The sequence below is a fragment of the Lonchura striata genome, chromosome 14 (genome assembly GCF_050655825.1).
Source record: "Lonchura striata isolate lonStrDom1 chromosome 14, ASM5065582v1, whole genome shotgun sequence".
NCBI classification, from domain to species: Eukaryota; Metazoa; Chordata; class Aves; order Passeriformes; family Estrildidae; genus Lonchura; species Lonchura striata.
The window spans coordinates 14,508,136-14,528,483 of record NC_140716.1 but is presented as its reverse complement, the minus strand read 5'-3'; the positions used below and the strand labels follow the sequence as shown (position 1 = coordinate 14,528,483).

The following is a 20,348-nucleotide window of genomic DNA, read 5'->3' as shown; positions in this document are numbered from 1 at the left end:
GGATTGAGGCACAGCAGGTTCACAGTTTATCAATCTCTTGGTGATGGGACTCATCCTGCATTGGATTTCCCTGTTTCCTCTCCTCAAGGTTACCCGTTCAACGACGTGTGCCAGTGGTTCATTGACAGAGCCGATCTCATCTTTGTTGTCTTTGACCCCACGAAGCTGGACGTGGGCTTGGAGCTGGAGATGCTGTTTCGTCAGCTGAAGGGCCGCGAGTCTCAGATCCGAATCATCCTGAACAAAGCTGACAGCCTGGCTACCCAGGAGCTGATGAGAGTCTACGGCGCCTTGTTCTGGAGCTTGGCTCCTCTCATCAACGTCACAGAGCCGCCCAGGGTGTACGTTAGCTCCTTCTGGCCCCATGACTACCACCCAGAAACCCACAGAGACCTGTTCCTCAAAGAAGAGATATCGCTCCTGGAAGATCTCAACCAGGTGATTGAGAACAGGATGGAAAACAAGATTGCCTTCATCCGCCAGCACGCTATCCGTGTGCGCATCCACGCCCTGCTGGTCGATCGCTATCTACAGACCTACAAGGACAAAATGACCTTCTTTAGCGATGGAGAACTGGTGTTCAGGGACATTGTGGAGGATCCTGACAGGTTCTTTATCTTTAAATCCATTCTGGCAAAGACCAATGTCAGCAAATTTGACCTCCCCAACCGCGAGGCTTACAAGGACTTTTTTGGCATCAATCCCATCACCAGTTTTAAGCTGCTATCTCAGCAGTGTTCCTACATGGGAGGGTGTTTCCTAGAGAAGATCGAGAAGGCCATCACCCGTGAGCTTCCCGATCTCTTGGGAAGCATCGGCCTGGGGAAGAAGCCCAATGTCCTCTCCTGCGACGTCACTGGCTGTGGCGAAACCCCAAAGAATCGTTACAGGAAACCCTAAGGTGATCCACAACCCAACTGTCCATGTGTTCCTACTGGTGAATGAGCTTATGTCTTATCTGTCCAAGAAGCCGTGGTTTGTTAACCCTTTGAGTGCCGCGCTGGCAAAGGCTACCGTACGATGAGGACTTTGAGTCATTGACATCGATGGCAGGGGAAGATGGGTGGGCATAAGGAAGAGAATAAAAACTGTGAATTCCTGACATTTTATCTTTGTTCTTTTGAGTAGAAGGCAATGTTTAAGCTGTAAGTATGAGCAATGCATGGGTAGGACTGCAGCTGCTTTTCCACTGGTGCCAAGAGTGCATGAAGAGGAATTTCAACCTCTGCATCTCTGAAGCCACAAGGGAGTGAGAACAAGGGCACGGCGTGAGAGCACAGGGGAGAGCAGTGACACACTAACCCAGGCATCACCGGGAGCACTGATCAAGGAAAGAGACGCCATGTCCCAGCTGTTGTTTTCAGGCACAAACCTGCTACAAATCTCAACAAATATTGATCTTGTTTTTATTTCCGAGACCTCTAGGTCACCTGGTGAGTTCTGTTTTCACTTGACAGCTCAGCTGATCTTCTGCAGCCTTCATGCGGGTGTTTGACTTAAGAAGGAGCATTTGCAGGGGTGTTTGTAGCCCCAGACAGGCAGCTGTGATGGGATTTGCAAGTCCATGCCAAAAGAAGAAATGAGATGGAAAGGAGCAGCCAGCACTGGCTGAGCTGTGCTGGAGAGCCAGCACCCCAAATCAGATGGTCCCACAAGGAGATGTGAGCAGGGTTTCCTTCCCTGGACCAGCACAGAAGAAGGCACTTCATGCCTATGTGTGTCATTAACCTCAAAACCCATGCTAGCAAGTCTTGTCTGTGGACCAGCAGGGCTCCAAGGGTGAGGGTTTGGCAGTTTGCCTTTGTTCAAGTCCATGTCGCTCTTTTCTCTGTCAGCCCTCTGTTTTTGTGCTCTGTGGAGGGAGGCAGGAAGGGGGAGGTCATTAGCTGTGAAGTTAAAAAGGCCACATCCCTTTTGCCTACCTGCTGATCTGTCCTCCCCAGGACAGTCCAGGCAGGTTTCTGGGGCTTGCTTTCCAAACTCCTCCCTTTTTTAGCCATTTGTTGGCTCATCTCTGAGCATCGGTGCTCAGTCCTGAAGGAGTATTGCTTTGGAAGCACCTGAGCAGGGTGAAGTTCCCCATGGACAGCTGACCTTGAAACTTGGCCCTCACGGACAGCATTGCTGTGTGCCAAGCTGAGCCCAAACCAGCCAGGCCACAGACACCACGGATGGCACACTGACAAGCCCACCAAGAACCTGCTGAAAGTCCTTCCTCCTGCCAAACACCCACAGCAAGCACTGCTCTCCAGGAAGCCTCTGGAGAAAAGGGACTTACCTTTAACAGAAGCAAGAGGATGTGGAGGTGCTGGCTAAAGCAAGAAAAAGGCAAAAGGAGTGAAAGAGGGAAAGAGAAAGCTGGGAATGGAAGGCTCTGTTGTGATGGGGAGGGTGTGAAGGGCATCCCCACATGTGCAACAGGACGTCAGCTATGGCAGGAGGCCTGGGAGAGCTCCATGTCCCCCAGGCACTGCAATGAAGAGGTCCTCTTGAGCCCAGGTGAGTTTGAGGGAATGCTGCTGCAGGGACTTGAATGTTCCTGGCCTCTGCTTCAAGGTAGGACTTGACATTTGAACTAATGAAGCTGAGACCGAAATCTACGTCCAAGCACAGGGCAGGACGTGGTTCAGAAAGAGAGATTTTGCCTGCAGTGCAGAAGGAGCAGAGGGTGCAAGGGAAGGCAAGCAGTGTCAGAGAGAGCAGCAGCCAGAGCAGTCTGGAGAGAAGGGATGTGCTTGTGAGTACTGTGAGGTCTCAAACCTGCCCCAGTGCTGCTGCCCCTCCACTGTTATTCCTTCTTTCTTGTCCATGATCCCGCTGCTCATCAGTTTTCCTCTCCATCTGTCGTTCACTCTCCTCTGTTGGACTGGTCTGCATGGTTTTTTAAGAGCTAATGGAATAGAATCACCAACAGAAACTGGCTGATGTTGTCACTGTTCTGCTGCCACACTGTGTGTCACTGTCACAGAAAGCAAAGGCCTTTAAACATTTCTGTTTGCAAGCACTGTATTGCACCATCTCTTTCCTTGTTCCTCTGTTGCCCTAAAGCCCATGAGGTACCCAGGGAAAGGCCCCCTGTCCCACAAGGAGTATTGACCTTGAAGGCACTGTTACTCTGCTCTCAGGCCACTCCCATCGTTCTCCCCACCCTTTTTCTGGTTTCCTTTTATCTTGCTTTATTTTCCAGTCCTCATTCTCTCCTCTCCTTCCTTCCTCTTCCCTGCAGCACCTGCACGCCCTGTGCAAAGCCTTGGGGCCTGTGTGCTGGATGGGGCTCCCCCATGACAGCCAAAACCCTTCCCCCCCCGATGTGGTTGTTTTGGGTTCTCTTTCCAAAGCCACGGCACTGGTGGTCTGTTCCCTGTGACACACACTGACCCAGCTCCGTGCTGCCTCGGGGAGATGATGCCACTGAGATGCCTCCTCTCCCACAGATCCAGGTGCCTGTCAGTCCCAAGAGGATTGCAGTTCCCAGCCCAATTCTCACTGAGCTTTCTTAGGAGACCTCTGGGAATCTGGGAACAGGGAGACATTTTCATTCTGCTCAGAAACCCAACGCCCCCCCCACCTACCCCAGAATGTGGGGGGGTTGAACATCTTGCCTAAGAGCTTCATGGCAGGGAGGGAGCTGGGACACAGGCCCTGTAGATGCTCATGATCAAGTGCATTGGGATAAAACTGTCAGCTTGAACATCAGCCTGTCTAATAAAACCTGTTATTTTCCAAACACACTCCCTGGAGATGCTTGTTTTGTTTCTCCTCCTGGTGTGAGAGAGAGTGCACTGGAACTGGGGTGACTGGGGGGGTGCAGCTGCAGGGAGCAAAGCAGGAACTCCCATCTCCTTCCCTGTACCCCAGCTTTGGCCTCTGTCCCTTGTACAGGACATGCCAGCCATGCCTGAGTCATTTGGCTGTTTTTCCAACTTGACTCCTTGTGCCATACAGGCAAAGTGAACCCCAACTCCTTTGCTTTGTGCCTCAGGGCAGTGTGATCCTCCCTGGTGAGACAGATCCCACTTGCCCCAGCACATGCTGTCTGGGCACCATGACAGAAGGCAGGGGTCAGGGACCATGGAGGTGAACCCAGGATTGAGGATCAGAGCAGAGGGCAGGGTTGGGGATCATGGAGGGAGGCAGGGATTTAAGAAGCATGGAGGAGCATGGAGGAGGACAGGGGGGTTGGAATCCCAGCAGAAGGCAGGGGGTCAGGGACCATGGAGGAAAAAATGGGGGTCTGTCCTCCTCCATGGATGTCTCCCTGCTCCCCATTTTTCCTCCATGGAGGAGGACAAAGGGGTTGGGGACCATGGAGGAGGGCAGGGATTTGGAGACCATGGAGGAGGGCAGGAATGGAGTGCCACAGAGGAGGACAGGGGCTGGGGACCATGGAGGAGGACAAAGGGGTGGAGGGCCACAGTGTACAGCAGGGGATCTCAGCAGCCACCCAGCAAGGGGCGGATGGAGATACCCTCCCTCCGGCGACTGGGGCTCATGCAAACTGCTCATTATAACCCTATTCCCAGCCTGTCTGTCTGTCTTTCTTTCCAACTATCTGTCTCTCTCACTAATCAAAGAAGATTGTTCCAAGAAAGCTGGAAGAAGAGAAGGAATGTCTCATTTGGCTGTGGCTTCCTTTGGAAAGTCTGGAAAAACTGTGGCATCTCGACGTGCATGAAGGTCTGCCTGGCGAGCAGCACATTTTCCTTCCAAAGCTGCTGTAAAGATGTGAATCATGAGCCGGTTACGCTCCTGGCAGTGCAAACCCCAATTCCACTGAGACATGGTGCTGGCAGTGGCTCCGCTGTATCTCTTGGACGGAAAAGACAAACATTTATCATAGTGACATTGCTGGGGAAGAGCTGCCGGTGCTGCCGAGAGTCTGGCGGTGGCCAGATCCTGCCAGCGCCCACGGTGCTCCCACCAAGTTTTCCTGAGGTCTCCCAAAGTTCCTCAGACACCAGCCAAGGGGTTTATAGTCCCTTTTGGTTGTCCTCTAGCACCTCAGCCCCTCGGTGGCATCTCTTGCAGGCATGAAAATATCCCGCATCCAATCATCAGAAAAAGAATAAAAGCTTTTGGAAAGGTCTGCTGGGAGCTGGGGGGAGCCCTGGTGCTCTGCCTGCTGCATGGTGGAGGTCCCCACCCAGTCTGTTTTCTGCTGTTCCCATGCATCCAATGCTGGGGCCAAACTCCTTCCAAACCTTGCCTCCCAAAACTCCCTGTGCTGCAATTGTAAGACCTCAGTGGCTGTGACGTGTTTATGAAGACATGCACTCTCTGCCCAGGTGGTGCCAAAAATCTGCCCACCTGGCTGTCCATCAGAGAACTGGGGCTGTCACTCTCCCTGCTGTCAGCAGATGCCTGACTGGTTCAAGCTGCCATTTACAGCTCCTGGAGCAAACAAAACCCCCTTCCATGTAAGTCCCACCTTTTTAGGTCTGTGGAACTTCATACAGCCCCAAAAGCACCCTGGCTTGCACAGGCCCCAGCCCTCTGGCATCCCTTCCCAGGACAGGGTCTAGGCTCAGGCTGGGAGTTGGAAGAGTTTCAACATTAAGTTCAGGACATGTCAGACAAATACCTCCCACCTCAAACCAGACCACTAAGGTCAGTTTGTGTCTGTGGAGAAACCCAAAATCAACACAATTTGCCCAAGATGTGCAGGACACTGAACCAGAAAGGTAAATAAAACCATGTCCTGAAAGTGTGCAGGGGCTTTGGGAGCACTTCCCTCGGCTGACACCAATGGAATCACAGGTTGGAGAAGCCATCTAAAATCATCAAATCCAGCTGCTAATCCCGAACTGCCAAGGCCACCACCAACCCATGTCCCCAAGTGCCACATCCACACATCTCCATGGGAGGAGGATTTGCAGACTGCAAAGGGGTTCAGACCCAGAACTGGGGTTTGCACGTGACGTTGGTGCTACCTGGAGAAGACAGGGTGAAGGAAGGGGAACAAGCCTGCTTCTGGAGCTGTCTGCCTTGGGAAAAGGAATGTCCAAAAGGACTGTCTGCTTGAGGGAGATGGGAAAAGCCTGGATATTGGCCCCAAGGGATCATCCCTTGCTTTAGTACACCTCCATCATATTCAGGGCAAGCATCAGAGAAGCCAGGGCATCCTGGAGCCCTGGGATGGGGATTTTCACTCCATGAGGTGTCCAGCAAATGCAGCCCGGGCAGCAACTCAGTGAATTCCCAGCAGTTATTCTATGGATGCCCAGCATGGACTGGAGCATTCGGCTCCTCCTCCTCTAACACATTAATTAGTGGTCATTTAATTACAGGATGCAAAGATGAGCTGTTCCAAAATACTCATGTACCTGTGCAAAACTTGCAATGAGCAATTAGTGCTGCTAATGAGAGAGCAAGTCACGGTATCAACAACAGGAGAAATCCATCAGCATCCTGACAAACCTGCAATCCACCCTAACCCACATGGGCTGGTCTGATCTGGAATTATCCCAGTAGCCTTTTGGGGCAGAGGGAGGGAAAAGGGAATGTGGGTGAGATGGTGGCAAGTGGCAAATTCCTACCCACAGGAGAGACAAGAGGTGTCCAAAACCACCTGTGTTCCCGTCAGAGGCTGTTGGTAGGAATGGGAAGGGGGTGCTGGTACCACCACCACTTCAGCTCCAGATCAAAATTCAGCAGCACAGAGAAGGCCCTTGCTTCTTTGTGACTTTCCAGTGCCATTGGCCTGGGGATGGGAGTTTGTGGGGCTGAGCATGCAAACCGAACACTCCCAGGGCAGGGAATGTTGCTGGCAGTTTCCTGGTAGCTGTGATTAATTGTTGTTAATATTAAATTCAGCACTTTTATGCAGGACGCAGAAGTGCTTAGGCAGAAGCCCAGCTCCCATCCTACCTGTCATTAAAAAACATTGCAATTAAGCTCTACTGGAAGGAAATACAAGTAAATGCATCCTCTGTAAGTGGCTTCAGCTTTCCACAGACATCTGTGTCCCCTGTTTCCTCTTCGTCTGGCCGAGCTGCTTCTGTTTTCCCTCTTCCCATGACCCATACATTGCTTTTTCTCCTTAATCCTGCCCACAGCTCCCAAAGGCAAGGGCTAGAGGGGGAAGGAAGGGAGCCCCAGGTGCCTCTGACCCATTGCCACCAGTGGAAAGTTCATGTCAGCTGCAGCTGCAGCCCCAGCCCCAGCCAAAATCAAGGCTGTGCTCTGAGTATCTGCTCACCTAGTTGCATCCTGATGTTCTCTTTGGTCCTCTCTGTGGGCAGAAATCCAAATACTTCGGCAGGAGGAAGGGGTGCTACTGCCCCAGCTTAAAGCATTTAACAAATTATTTCCACTTTGCAGCAGATCTTCATGGGATTTTCAGCAGCTGAGACCTGCTCCTGCTAAGGTAAATGGGGACAGACTCAGCCAAATGCTCCAGGAGAGCCAGCCCAGCCCCAACCCTGCAGGTCCTGGCACAGCCGGAGCTTTGTGGCAGAGCTGTGCCAACAAGCACAATCATGGCAAAGCTGAACAGGCTGGGGGGTTATTGCTTCCCAGGAAAGGGTTTTCCCATGGCATTGTTCCCATTTTACTCCAGCTGTGATTCTTCACCTGGAAAAGGATGAGGCAGGATGTCAGAGGTGGGATGTGGGGCAGGTAGTGATGGGTCAGCCCAAGCCAGAGGACACCGAGAGGAACTGTGGTGGCAGGGCCTGAAGGGACAACCTCTTCTGCCTCTCCCCAGTGACAACAGGACTGTGATGCAGCCAGAAGTTGTGGTTAAAATTTAGGGAATGCCAGGAGAGGTGGGGGAGAGTTACAGCCACATACAGCCAAGTCTGCCAGGTCATTGTGTGGGCAGAGTCCCCATTAGGTCCTTAAAGCCTGGGAAAAGGCAAAAAAACAAGATAAGACATAGGGGCAAGGGAGCTGGAGATAAAAAGAGGCAGCAAGATAAAAACAAACCCGGTGTCAAGGACAATACCAGTGCCAGGAATACTACATTGAAAATTTTGGACCTGGAGGGATAAAGATCATGCAAAAGGTGTCCTGAGTGCCAAAGCTGGCTTTCCAGAGCCACAAGGGATGCTGGCAGAATCACAGAGGGTCAGGATAGATGGGCAGGGCAAAGGGGCACCAGGTGTGCCCAAATTTGGGTAGCTCTGGGGCTCTGGCAGCTGCAGGGCCTGGCCAGCTGGAGGTCTGGGGTGCAACGTGAGGATGATGGGTGCTGAGTGGCAAAGAGCAGTGACAACAGTGCCCACACCAGCCTGTGGCTCTGGCCACATCCCTGAGCTCTGCTGATGCAGCTGAGGAGGGAAAGGTTTTGCTGGGATCATGGTGCTGATGAACACAGGGTTTTTCCCCTGTTGCTTGCAAACGTCGTCATCACGTATATAAACACAAAAGGCCAAAATGTGAGTCAGCCCAATGGCAGTTTGGCTCCTGCACCAACAGCCTGATAAATGGTGGAACCAGAGCTTGCAGAGGGGATTTATTCCTGTTTCGAGGGTTTCAAAAAGTTGTTTCATGGCAGGTACAATATACTGCTAAGATATAAAAGAAAAAAAAATCAAAATTAAAAAAAAAAAGTATAAACCAGGGTTTTTCCCAATTAGTTGCTCTCTATTGATGAGGGGAAACGTTTCAGTCTCAGGTAGTGGTCAAACATACTTTTTAGAGGAAAGAAATGCAGACAGTATTTGCATGTGAGCCATAGATGCAAATTTTATGAAGGTGAATATTGTATTAATATTTTTTTCAATATTTGCTGAGTAAGTTTTATGGCCTAGTGCTGTGATCCAGCATAACAAAAGGTCCTATTCACACAAGGGCACAGATCTGAGACCACCTCATGAATTCCTGAATTTCTCAGGGTTTTTTTTTCAAACATAAAGGATCCCAATGAGTCAATTATGAAGACCTTGATATAATATCTTTTTTTTATTTTTATTAAAATGCCATAGTTTAAACTCTGCTCTGTAAACAGTCTGGCCTTCACTTCTATCTCCAGGTGTCAATAATCCCATGAGGGTCAGCAAAACCAACCACAGATATAAAGTTGAGTGTGTGTGAAAAGTGTCTCCAGGACTGAGGCCAGCGATTGCAAAACAGTTTAAACTATAATCCTCCATTTTCATTAGTTTCTTGAAAAACTTCTGCTGTGGGCTTGAAATCCTTCCTGTTTTGTTGAGCCAAAGGTGATTTTTCTCCCCAGCAGTCTGAGCACAAACCTTCCCGCTGGTTTTATATTGTCAGGCTTCAAAAATCACATTTCCCACTAAGGACATTCTGCCCTTTTCACAGAGAGAGCTTGACATTGACATCTATCATGTAAACAAAGCTAATTAAAGACAGTTATTACTTGCTAGATATAAAAGTCTTCCAACTCCACAGTCCCGTAAATTTGGCTGCTTTTGGTAAGTGAAACTTTGTGCTCTCCCTATTCTGCAGAAACATTGAATACATTTCCAGCCTAAGAGGTTTCTTCAGCCCTCTATCTCTTTATTTTCTGTAAGATTTGAGGCCTATACAAGGGACTTCTTTCAGTCCACAGTGTTTGCCATGTCTTTGCCTTTAGATGCAGGAGGAGGATGGAGCAGCCCAGACCATCCCTGCTGTCAGCTCCACACTGCTGCAGCACCCACAGGCACTGGGAACATCCTTCATTCCTGTGGGTTCATTTTTCAGCCTAATATATAATTTAAATAAGACCTCAGCCCAAAATTCTACATCTGCATCCTCTCCTAGGGCACTGAGCAGCACAGAGGTGGTGGGCTCCAGGCAGTGGCCACCTGAAGCTCCCTTCTGTTGGGAAAAAGAAATGACCTCCCACTAAGATGTCACTGCTGTGTTGCCTTTTTGGGGAAAAATGAAGGCAGTGACTCTGAGCTGCTGAAGTCTCTATGGTTAAAGAAGCACAACTGCTCATCTAGGAACAGAGGTGGGCTGTGGGCTTGTTTGAGGTTAGGAAGATGATAATCTCTCCAGGAGCCCTGCCCACATTTCTGGCTTGGAAGAAAGTGTTTGAGGCTGTAGCAAAGTGATGGACTTGGTGCCTCCTGCTCTGAGCAGTGCAGCTGGAGGGGTGAGACGGGCAGGAGGGAAAACTGGATAAAAATCCAAACACCTCCACTCAAAGTGTCTCTAAAGTAGTCCATTGGACTTGACTGTGAACTGAACACAATCAGAAAAGGTAGCAAGAGATGCAGATGAAGGGCAAATTCTTCATTAAGAGCTGAAATGGTCCAAATAAAGAATCAAACATGGCAACAGTTATTTGAGCTATAATAGAATGAGACTTAATGAATATGTGTTACACTGTGAAAGGAGAATAGAATATTTTCTCTGCTCTTCAACAGAGATAAAGCTGAGGAAAGAATGGAAACAAGGATGGTAAAAGAGGATAAATGAACAGACAGGAAAAAGCCACTTGGAACAATTAATCTGCTTCTTAGCCCCCACTTCCTTGGTGCATGGCTGGAACCTTTTCTCTTTCTCTGGTCACATGTCTCTGCCTCCCAAAATCACTGCAGAAGTATAGAAAATCCTTCAGATGGTGGGATACCTTACTTTAATTTTCAGCCAGGCTTCAGCTTTGTAGCTTATTCAGTAAGAGGTTCTCCAGGTACGCAGGAATTTAACATTAATAACAGCTTGTAAGACACACAATGACCTTGTTTGCTTGTTTTTGTTTTGTTTTGTTTGGACTGAAGAAATATTGAGAGGCAATTTCAATTCCTGGTTTTGTTTTCCAAGTGTTCTAGAAATTAATTTCCCAAATAAATAGACAAGATGTGGGACAGTTTTAGGCATGAGATCACACATAGGAGCACCATCTTTACCAAGTTCCCTTTGGTGAATAACTCATCCCTCTGAATCTACCAAGCAACCTCTGAGCAGTTCTCACAGGTACAAATCATTCAGAGCTTCTGGAAGCTGCAGTCTGGAGATAACCTTTGCTGAGAAATTGCTGGACAGCCTGCCATGGGATTTCCCCTGATTGTTCCACTGAGAGTTTAATGTGTGCCACAAAGCACGGGGGTGTGATTTTTGCTTGTTGATGGTGGTTGTTGGTTGTCCCATTCACCCAACTCAAAGAGATTTCTAGTTTATAAAAGGATTAGGGTCCCATTCCTAAATCCTGGTTACATTTAGCCAATAAATGCTGGATTGCAGCATTTGTCCCTCTGTGACCTTTCACTGGGTTCTATGTGCCACCTTGTCCTGCTCTCCAGCTCCCACTTTTAGGAAACATTTGCTGTGTTTTCAGTTCTCAGAACCACTATTCCCTTTCCCCTGTGGAAGCAAGCATTCCCTCTTACCTCTGTCAAAAGGTATTTACGTACATGCCTCACCCACAACCAGCAGGACCCAGTCCTGAGTGACTTCACACTTTATTTCCACAATGCACCACTATTGTCAGGGCAGCAGCACCACAGGTAAAAATGCCTGGAGGATGTGATAACCACTGCTGCCAAAGTGTTATGTTTTAGTATTCTCAGCAACATTTTCTTCTTTTGTTTCCTTTGGAAACAGAACAAAGCACATGGCACAAACATGCATTCATGCTCAGTTTTAAACATGAGTTTTTGGAAGCTGTTTGCTTTCACATTCAACCTGGTCCAGTGGAACGTGTCCCTGCCACAGCAGGGGGTTGGAAGTAAATGATCTTTAAAGCCCCTTCCAACCCAAATCATTCAATGACTGTTTGATTCTATAAATTTCCCCATATTAATCCTTGTTTCATCCAAGTTTCAATTCTACCATCGCAACAAAAATTTGAAGTAACAACTGGTTCCTGTGTTTGTAGACAAAAGTGAATTTTTTCCAAGCTTGAGAACACAAAAGTGTGTAGAAATGGTCTTAAATACAAACTAAAAATTGATATAATAGTTTTTCAATGCCTTCCACTTCATACTTATCACAACATTGCTAAGTTGCTGAGATATATCTGCTCCACTGAAGGAGCAAGAATCATGTATCTTTTTGTGGTTGCCTTTGCAACCACACAGGTGAAGTCCTAGGTATAGGTGAGAAGAATGTTCACTTCAACCCTTTTGGGGAAAAAAAAAAGTGCACCAGAAATCCAGTATTACTGAGTTTGGTTATTTTTTAAAAACCTGTTGGCACTCACAGGGCAGAATAACAGATTTGTGGCTAAAATAGAGCCAGGGAAAGAGCAAGTGAATCTATTCAGGGATGCAGTTGGGAACACTCTGCTTGGCTCACACCGATGGCTCTCACCAGATCCATTCCCCCTCAGCTGTGCCTGGGGTCACCTTTCCACCACGGATCAACCAAGACGAGGGATCAGGTCACAGAAATGCCCCAGCAATTCTCTTCTTCCTAGAAATCTAAATTTAAAAAGGGCCTAGTGCACACATAGCAAATGTTTCACGAAGTTTTACGCTGTGTAATTGCTTGTGGCACATGCAATTCCTTAGCTGGGGTTTTCTGTGGATTTGCAGCAGATCTTCCTTCCAAACCTGCAGTGTGTGCACAAGGTGACTGCACAATCCTGTAATTACACCTGTAAATCCTCATCCCCACCTCTTTCAACTGAATAATCCAAAACACTAAATATAAAACATGCTTCAATTTGCAACTGCATTGTTGCAAAAATCCAAAAATGGTAAAATTGTGTTGCAACTTTCACACCTGTTGCAGAAATGGAAATTTTTTCAAATAATTACAGCTTCCTCCATAGTACTGCAGGAAAATCCTATGCCAAGGATCACATCTTGTCTGCCCATGATTTGAAAGTGGTTACTGATTTTTGTCTGCCCATTGGAATGGCCTTTCCTTGTGGAAAATAGAGCCAATTCAGACACATTAAATGGAGGCACCAGAAACAGTAGTTTGCTTGGACCAGGAAGAACATGACACCATCCTGCGGTATACAGGAAAGGAAAACCAGGAGCACCCATGGGAAGGGGGCACCCCAGTGCTGCTTGTCAATGGGGGTCCTTTTGTAGGATGCCAAATACCACAGATGCTCATTTGCAAGAGAAAAAACTGCAGAGCTTGAAAAGGGCAGATTGAGAATAATGTGAATTTGCTCATTTTTCTACTTCTTATCCTGACTTGGAGCCACAGAAAATCCTCCCTCATTTGTATCACATAGGACTATTTTTATGTGCCTTTCCACTGCCTTCCACCTACTCATGGAGTCCTGCTGATGACTTTAGTGTCACTTCCCAGTATTTGACTGCAGCTCTTGGTCATTTCCCCAGGTTTTTTGCTGTTTTATGCTGTGCTATAAAGTGGAGTTGCCTCATGGCAGCAGCACTGACTCAGCTCTACCTTGGGAATGCTGTAGCTGATCTCCAGTCACTATTTTAGAGCTTCTACTGTGTTTTCTTGCCATTATTTTCTAATGGCTTAAGACTTTGCTTCAGTTTGGTTATAGCCTGTTCATTGTCTGCCTAATTCCTGAGTATGTCCTGAGAAACTACAAACAGGTGGAGTGGGAGCTTGATGCTGGGCTAGGCTAGGTGACATCAATGACTGCCACTTGTAAAGTCCTTCTGTTGCTTGTTATTCCTTGAGACTTCCACATCCACACAGTCCCACTCATAGCAACCCTAACACTTCTATTTTGAATAAGAAAGTGCCTTTTTACTTCCTTTTTTTTTTTTTTTTTTTTTTTTTTAAGCAGCAGAGTGCCATGCAAGTCCCTGCATGAGTGTTTGTAGCTATAAAAGGACATCAGATGTGGTTGTATTTGCAGACAACAGTGGTACTTCCTCTCTTCGGAAATGGAGCAAGTTTCTATTTTGGGCTGTGCTGACTCAAGGGTGAGGTACCCAAGCTGATTCAGCAGTTTGGCAAGTGAGGAGAACTTCTGGTTATGAATTAAATGAGCAATAAATTTAAGTTTGTCTTCATATTAAAGAAATGTATAATTGAGTGAAGCCACCTCCTGGTGGCAGACATTTTGTCAGGTAAGTGGAATATTCTGCATTGCTTTTGGCAAAAAGACCTCTCCAATTAGACAACCATAAAGCCTGCAAGTAAAATCCTGGTCTCAGGGGAGTCAGAGATTTCTACTTATCCAGACTGGAATTTATCCATTCTATTGAGTCACATAAAAACATCTTCCACTGCTTACTTGCTTACTTAATCTGTGCATCTCATCCTCTCAGTGATATGAAAAAAATGAATAGCAATTTCAGAAGGATGAAAATATAGAACACAAAACCAACCTGGCCACTGCAAGGAAGTGAGAATGCACCACCCATTTACTCAGCTTCCATGGGTTCATATGGAACAGATGTCAAAGGTAACCCTTGTGCTCTTCTGCTATGGAAAAAATGAAATAAACATCGTGATACTTTATAATTTTTAAAACCATGAAGGAGTAACAGTCTTTCACAATATTTGCCAATGTTTATGTGTTAGTCTGTGAAAAGAAGCCAGAAGATTTGTTGAGTTTTGGTTTTCCTAAATGACTTATTTTACCTGGAGGCTTCCAGAATTCAAAATAAAGCTTGCAATAAATGCTCTGCATGTCAGTAAGGATGAAGATACAGAAATTTGTTAGAAAGTGAGATCTTTCTGCTTATTAAGGCCAGACAGCATGAAATGGGGTATCTGAGCTGTCTCCCTTGAGCCCCCTTCTGTTTGTGGATTGTCCAAACAGGTTTTAACATATTTGCCTCCATCTTTATGCTGTTTCCAGGCAGGATCAATAAACTCCACAGTCCCTACCCTATGGCATCCACGATGCCTGTTCTTTCAGGCTGCAAGTTCTTCCTTTGACAGCACACAACAAAAGCTGCAAACTTTCAAAGACCATTCCTCCTCCCCAGCTCCAGGAACCCCGCTGGCACTAAGGCAAGCCGTTGTTCCAGCCAGCCGTTCCCATGCCGTATTCTCTGCCTCGTGAAGGCGGTTTGTGAAGTCTAAAAAAGCATCATGTGGGCTGTCACATTTCAGAGCCCCCTAAATAGCTTTGCATGGCTCCACCAGATAAGCAGTGAAGTACAATATTATGAACGTCAAACAACAGCTCATCATTACAGCTGACAAAGCTTGTTCTTCTGAGAGGGGAAGTAAATACAGTTCCATAGGCTAAATGTGTATTTAGTGGCTTGAAGTTAAAAGAACTCTGCAAGGAGGATTTGCATTTGCCCAGTTACTGCTCTGTGAAATATTTCCTCTAACTCAGTCTCTGAGAAAAGAAACCAGTCACAGAGTATCTTGGAAGGGTGGTCAGAGCTCTCCACAGGGAGCCAGCACAATCAAATCCAGAATAAACCCAGGACTCAGGATCCAGACTGCATGGTGGCTCCCAGCTCTACCAGAATGGCTCACTAAGAAAGTGATCCAGAGGAAGCATCTCCCTTAAAGAATGTCACAGACATGACCCACTCAGGTGCTGCCTTGGAGGGACACGCTGGCTGTTACACCTGTCCTGGATAAAAACGAATCAGAAGGTGGTGGTGGTGGTGAGGAAATAACAAATGCAACCTCAAACCACTTCTTGCTCTCTAAAACAAATCTCAGTCACACGTAAAACGAATCCAAGCATCACTGGTGTTTGTGGTTTTCTGCTTCATGTATTTAACCTGCCATTTGAATTCAACAGAGAAAAATTTACACAATACAAGCAAAGTGAAATTAAAAATTCGGTGTTTCAGGAGACAGTGCGAGATCTGTCCCAGCCAGAGCTAATGAAACTGAACAGAACTGTTCCTTGACTGCACATGCAGGGTTTCCACGGAACTTGATAATGACAGGGGAAGGTGGGGAGTGGTTGGGCTGGTGAGCGTTGGGTGGCTGTTCCACCCAAAAGATCAAGTGGAGGAGCAGGATGGAAATCTACAGGTTAAAAGTGTAACAGGAGCTTCTTGGGGGAGCAAGGATTCTGCAGCACCTTGACACCCCCATGTGAAGCTTACCAAAGGAGGGTCTGACAAGTCTCCTTCCATACTATTTCCCTCCTTCAAACCCATAAACAAAAGCTGGGAAAGAGGAACTATTTTATTAGTGGAGATCAAAAGCTGTCTCTGACCAGTAGCCAGACAAAATTTGGTATCATGTGGGTCACTCAGTGAAAACTTGTGCTGTAGTCAGTATCTTTGATGTGATTCTGTTTATTCTAAGAATATACAAAGTACCACTTTATGGAGCCCAGGGGAACAAGACAAAAAATCTATGCTGGGATTTCAGTACCTCTTAAATATCTAAGTTCAAATCACCCAACATAAATCTTACATGTTTGCATAAAAAAATTAAAAACACAGGTAGTTTTACCTTAAATTCTCTGCCAATGAGGTAAAATTTCTTTTTTCTTTTCTCACCTTGCCTTTGAATCCTTGGAAACTGTTGCACTTCTTTAATCCACAGATTAAATAAATTTATCATCCTGTATGAAGTAAAAATGTAACTTAAAAGTATATTTAGATGAATCAATAAAAAGGTTGGAAAGAAGTTTTAGTAAATTTATCAATTAATAGCCAAGCCCAGGAGGCCATCCTGCCTTTCTGCTCTGTCAGCTCAGGGATTTCTCTCTTCCCAACAGTGTTTATGTAAGAGCTGCATGGTAAGCAGCACTTGATATAAAATATTGATCAGCTGAGCCATTAGCTGGAATTCAAGAGACAACTGTGTCACAGCAAAACCAGAACAATTATTGCTATTGATTGGAATTTTTAGAGATTATTTTGATATTTGAGCATGTCAGGAAATACAAATTTCTTCTAAATAATAATACTAGAAACATATGTTACAGCATGGCTACAGGACACCTTTACAAAGGAAATGGAAAATAGGGCCGGTTTCAATTTCAGTAATTGTGTGGCCACAGATTTTCTGCTACTATTTTTAAAAAAGAGTATAGAGAGTCATAGGCCATTAAGGCTGGAAAAGACAAGGTCATTGAGTCCAACCTTTGACCCAAAACTACTGTGCCCACTAAACCATACTGTGAAGTACCATGTCCACTTATTTTTCTGAACACTTCCAGGGATGGTGACTCCACCACTGCTATGGGTGATTTGTGCCAGTGTCTGACCACCTTTCAGTGAAGAATTTTTCCCAATATCTGATCTGGTCATGGCACACCTTGAGGCCGTTTCCTCTCATCCTGTCCCTGTTCCCTGGGAGCAGAGCCCAGCCCTTACCCGGCTGTCCCCTCCTGTCAGGAGTTGTGCAGAGCCACAAGGTCCCCCTGAGCCTCCTTTTCTCCAGGCTGAGCCCCTTCCCAGCTCCCTCAGCTGCTCCTGGTGCTCCAGCCCCTTCCTAGAACACTTCCCAGCCCCTAAATGTCTGTCTTGTCTTGAGGGGCTGAAAATTTACCCCAGGATTGGAGGTGCCCCAGCACAGGGTATGGTCACTGCCCTGGTCCTGCTGGCCACGATATTACTATTAATACACCAGCGCCATTGGCTTTATTTTACAGGATGCTGTGGTCTTCAGAGGAGAAAGGATTGCAGGAGGAAGGACGGCTGGAGTGAAGTGCTTTGCTGGGGAAGGCTCACCTGGAAAAAAGTAAATAGGATTCAGGGAAGGAGAAGTCACAGTAGGAAGAACTGGGGCTGGAGCTGAGGGGCTGAGAGGGATGAGGTGGGACCAATTTGGGAACATCACCTGTGAGCAAAGGTGAGGGATGCAGAGCTGGGGAGAGGAGAGGGAGCTACAGCACCAGCAGAGAGAAGCGCTGTGAAGGAGGAAAGCCACGGTCCATCTGCGAGAAGAGATAATGAAACCGAGGGAGCGGTGCAGGCGAGATAGCGTCAGCCATAAACAAGCGGAGAACGAGGAGAAAAATAACCCAGCCAGTTTACAGCGGGGCTCGGGCCGAATTGTTTGGTGAAGTGCGTGCTGTCTGCGCATGGCAAATGTCAGCTGGTGGGGAGGGCGGTGGCGGGGGCAGCCCGGGAGCCCCGGCGCTCGGCCCCGCGGTCTGTCTCCACTGAGGTGCCGCCCGGCTCCCGCCACCCCCGCTGTCCCGTCCCCCTCACGGAGAGCGCCGCCAGCATCGCGCCCGTCCGCCTCGCGCGGGACCGGCCCCGCTCCCACCCGCGACCCTCGCGCTGAGGCGGGAAGAGTGTGTTTGTGTGCGGGGGGGGGGGCGCGCTCCCGCCGCGCCGCCGCGCCCAATTGGCCAGCGGAGGCGCGCTCCCGCAGCCCCCCCGAACCCCCCCCAGCGCCGTGAGGAAGATGGTGGCGGCCGCTTGAGCGCGTCCCCGCGCTCCCCTTCCTCCCCTCAGACGGGCGGGCGGGCGGAGCGGAGGAGAGTGGCTGCTGCTGCCGTCCCGGCTGGGCGGGCGGCTGAGGGCGGGAGGCGGCCCCTCGTCGGCAGCCGTGCGGGGAGGAAGCGGCGGGCAGCTGCAGCCGACATGGAGGAGCGGTCCCCTCCCGGCGGGGGCCCGGCGTCCCCCCCGCGGGGCTGAGCCAGCGGCCTGCCCGCCCCGCGCCTCGGGAGGGCTGCGGGGGAGCGGGGCCAGCGGCGGGCGGCGGCAGCCCCGGCCCGGCTCGGCCCAGGCGAGGCGACTATGCGGGGCTGCCCCGGCGCGCAGTGTGCGGAGCCCGGCGAGCGGCCGATCGCCGCGGCGCTGCCCGGCCGCCCCTACGCGGCGGGGCCCGGAGGAGACTAGAGGCGACTCTGCGAGGAGCCCGGTGGCTTCGGCAACCCCAGAGACCCAAGTCCGGCGCGGGCTCTTGAGGAGGAATTGACAACATGGCTTCCCCACCGCACCAGCAGCTGCTGCATCACCACAGCACCGAGGTGAGCTGCGACTCCAGCGGGGACAGCAACAGCGTGACGGTGAAAATCAACCCCAAGCAGCACCAGGGCTGCACCTCTTCCAAGCACTGCAAGTACAGCATCTCCTCCAGCTGCAGCTCGGGGGAGTCGGGGGGCGCCCGCCGAGCCGGCGGAGCGGGCGGCAGTGGCTCCGGCCTCCGCCGGCCGAAGAAGCTGCCGCAGCTCTTCGAGAGGGCCTCTTCCAAGTGGTGGAACCCCAAGTTCGACTCCAACAACCTGGAGGAGGCTTGCATGGAGAGATGCTTCCCGCAGACCCAGCGCAGGTTTCGTTATGCCCTCTTCTACATTGGCGTGGCCTGTCTGCTTTGGGGCATCTACTTCGGCATACACATGAGAGAGAAACAGATTGTTTTCATGGTGCCGGCTCTGTGCTTCCTCCTGGTATGTGTAGCTTTTTTTGTGTTCACTTTCACTAAGACTTATGCCCGCCATTACGTATGGACTTCGCTGATACTCACCCTCCTGGTGTTTGCTCTGACCCTGGCTCCGCAGTTCCAGGCTCTGAAGCCTGTCTCAGGAAGTGGTGACATGTCCAACCGGACTCCCCTGGCAGATCCCACAGACACTTGTCTTTCTCAAGTGGGCAGTTTTTCTATGTGTATTGAAGTGCTCTTGTTGCTTTACACAGTGATGCACTTACCCCTGTATTTAAGCTTGTTTCTGGGACTGTCGTACTCGGTCCTCTTCGAGACCTTTGGTTATCACTTCCGTGATGAGAACTGTTTCACACCTCTGGGAGCTGGTGCGGTTTACTGGGAGCTGTTGAGTAAAGCCTTCCTGCACATCTGCATCCACGCCATTGGTATTCATTTATTTATCATGTCCGAAGTCAGATCAAGAAGCACATTCCTGAAAGTGGGGCAATCCATCATGCATGGAAAAGACTTGGAAGTGGAAAAAGCCCTGAAAGAGAGGATGATTCATTCTGTTATGCCAAGAATAATAGCTGATGACTTAATGAAGCAGGGGGATGATGAAAGTGAAAACTCCATCAAACGTCATTCCACTTCGAGCCCCAAAAACAGGAAGAAGAAGCCCTCCATACAGAAAACCCCCATAATATTCCGTCCTTTTAAAATGCAGCAGATAGAGCAAGTGAGCATTTTGTTTGCAGATATTGTTGGCTTCACAAAAATGAGCGCCAACAAATCAGCCCACGCCCTGGTGGGACTCCTGAATGACCTCTTTGGACGTTTTGACCGTCTGTGTGAGGACACTAAATGTGAGAAGATCAGCACTTTGGGAGACTGCTACTACTGCGTTGCTGGCTGCCCCGAGCCCCGGGCAGATCATGCCTACTGCTGCATCGAGATGGGCTTGGGGATGATCAAAGCCATCGAGCAGTTCTGCCAGGAAAAGAAAGAAATGGTGAACATGAGAGTCGGTGTTCACACCGGGACAGTCCTATGTGGCATTTTAGGCATGAGGAGGTTCAAGTTCGATGTGTGGTCCAATGATGTCAATTTGGCCAATCTGATGGAGCAGCTTGGGGTGGCTGGGAAGGTCCATATTTCGGAAGCTACTGCCAAATATTTGGATGATCGTTATGAAATGGAGGATGGAAAGGTGGTTGAGCGCGTGGGTCAGAGCGTGGTAGCCGACCAGTTAAAAG

At 48.8% G+C, this 20,348-nt stretch overlaps 3 protein-coding genes across 8 annotated transcripts in view; 2 read left to right on the top strand and 1 right to left on the bottom strand.

Moving 5' to 3' along the window:
- The window catches only part of SRL (sarcalumenin), a 24,289-nt gene extending 20,558 nt beyond the window's left edge, over positions 1–3,731 (top strand). For all 5 annotated transcript variants that reach the window (XM_085592471.1, XM_085592470.1, XM_021540797.3 and 2 more), the window contains one exon: positions 89–3,731. In XM_085592471.1, coding sequence (XP_085448597.1) covers positions 89–900 — 812 coding nt within the window. In that variant the 3' untranslated portion in view covers positions 901–3,731. The remainder of the gene's footprint in view (positions 1–88) is intronic.
- On the bottom strand, positions 1,385–18,651 carry LOC110476094 (uncharacterized). Its single transcript, XM_085591858.1, has 3 exons — positions 18,612–18,651; positions 17,557–18,443; positions 1,385–17,447 (listed from the first exon to the last, which is right to left on the bottom strand). Exons 1-3 carry the CDS (start codon positions 18,649–18,651, stop codon positions 17,382–17,384), a joined length of 993 nt encoding a protein of 330 aa, XP_085447984.1. The 3' UTR covers positions 1,385–17,381.
- ADCY9 (adenylate cyclase 9) overlaps positions 18,408–20,348 on the top strand; it is a 90,181-nt gene continuing 88,240 nt past the window's right edge. For both annotated transcript variants that reach the window (XM_021540801.4, XM_021540800.4), the window contains exon 1: positions 18,408–20,348. In XM_021540801.4, coding sequence (XP_021396476.2) covers positions 18,650–20,348 — 1,699 coding nt within the window. In that variant the 5' untranslated portion in view covers positions 18,408–18,649.

What these genes read in the sequence shown, in the direction of transcription:
- LOC110476094 (XM_085591858.1), bottom strand. Translation starts at nt 18,651, where the DNA reads ATGTTGTCAATTCCTCCTCAAGAGCCCGCGCCGGACTTGG. An exon ending in AGAGCCCGCGCCGGACTTGG is followed by an intron (nt 18,444 to 18,611) that starts GTCTCTGGGGTT and finishes GCCTGGGCCGAG; the next exon opens with CCGGGCCGGGGCTGCCGCCG. An exon ending in TCCCTCACCTTTGCTCACAG is followed by an intron (nt 17,448 to 17,556) that starts GTGATGTTCCCA and finishes ACTTTTTTCCAG; the next exon opens with GTGAGCCTTCCCCAGCAAAG.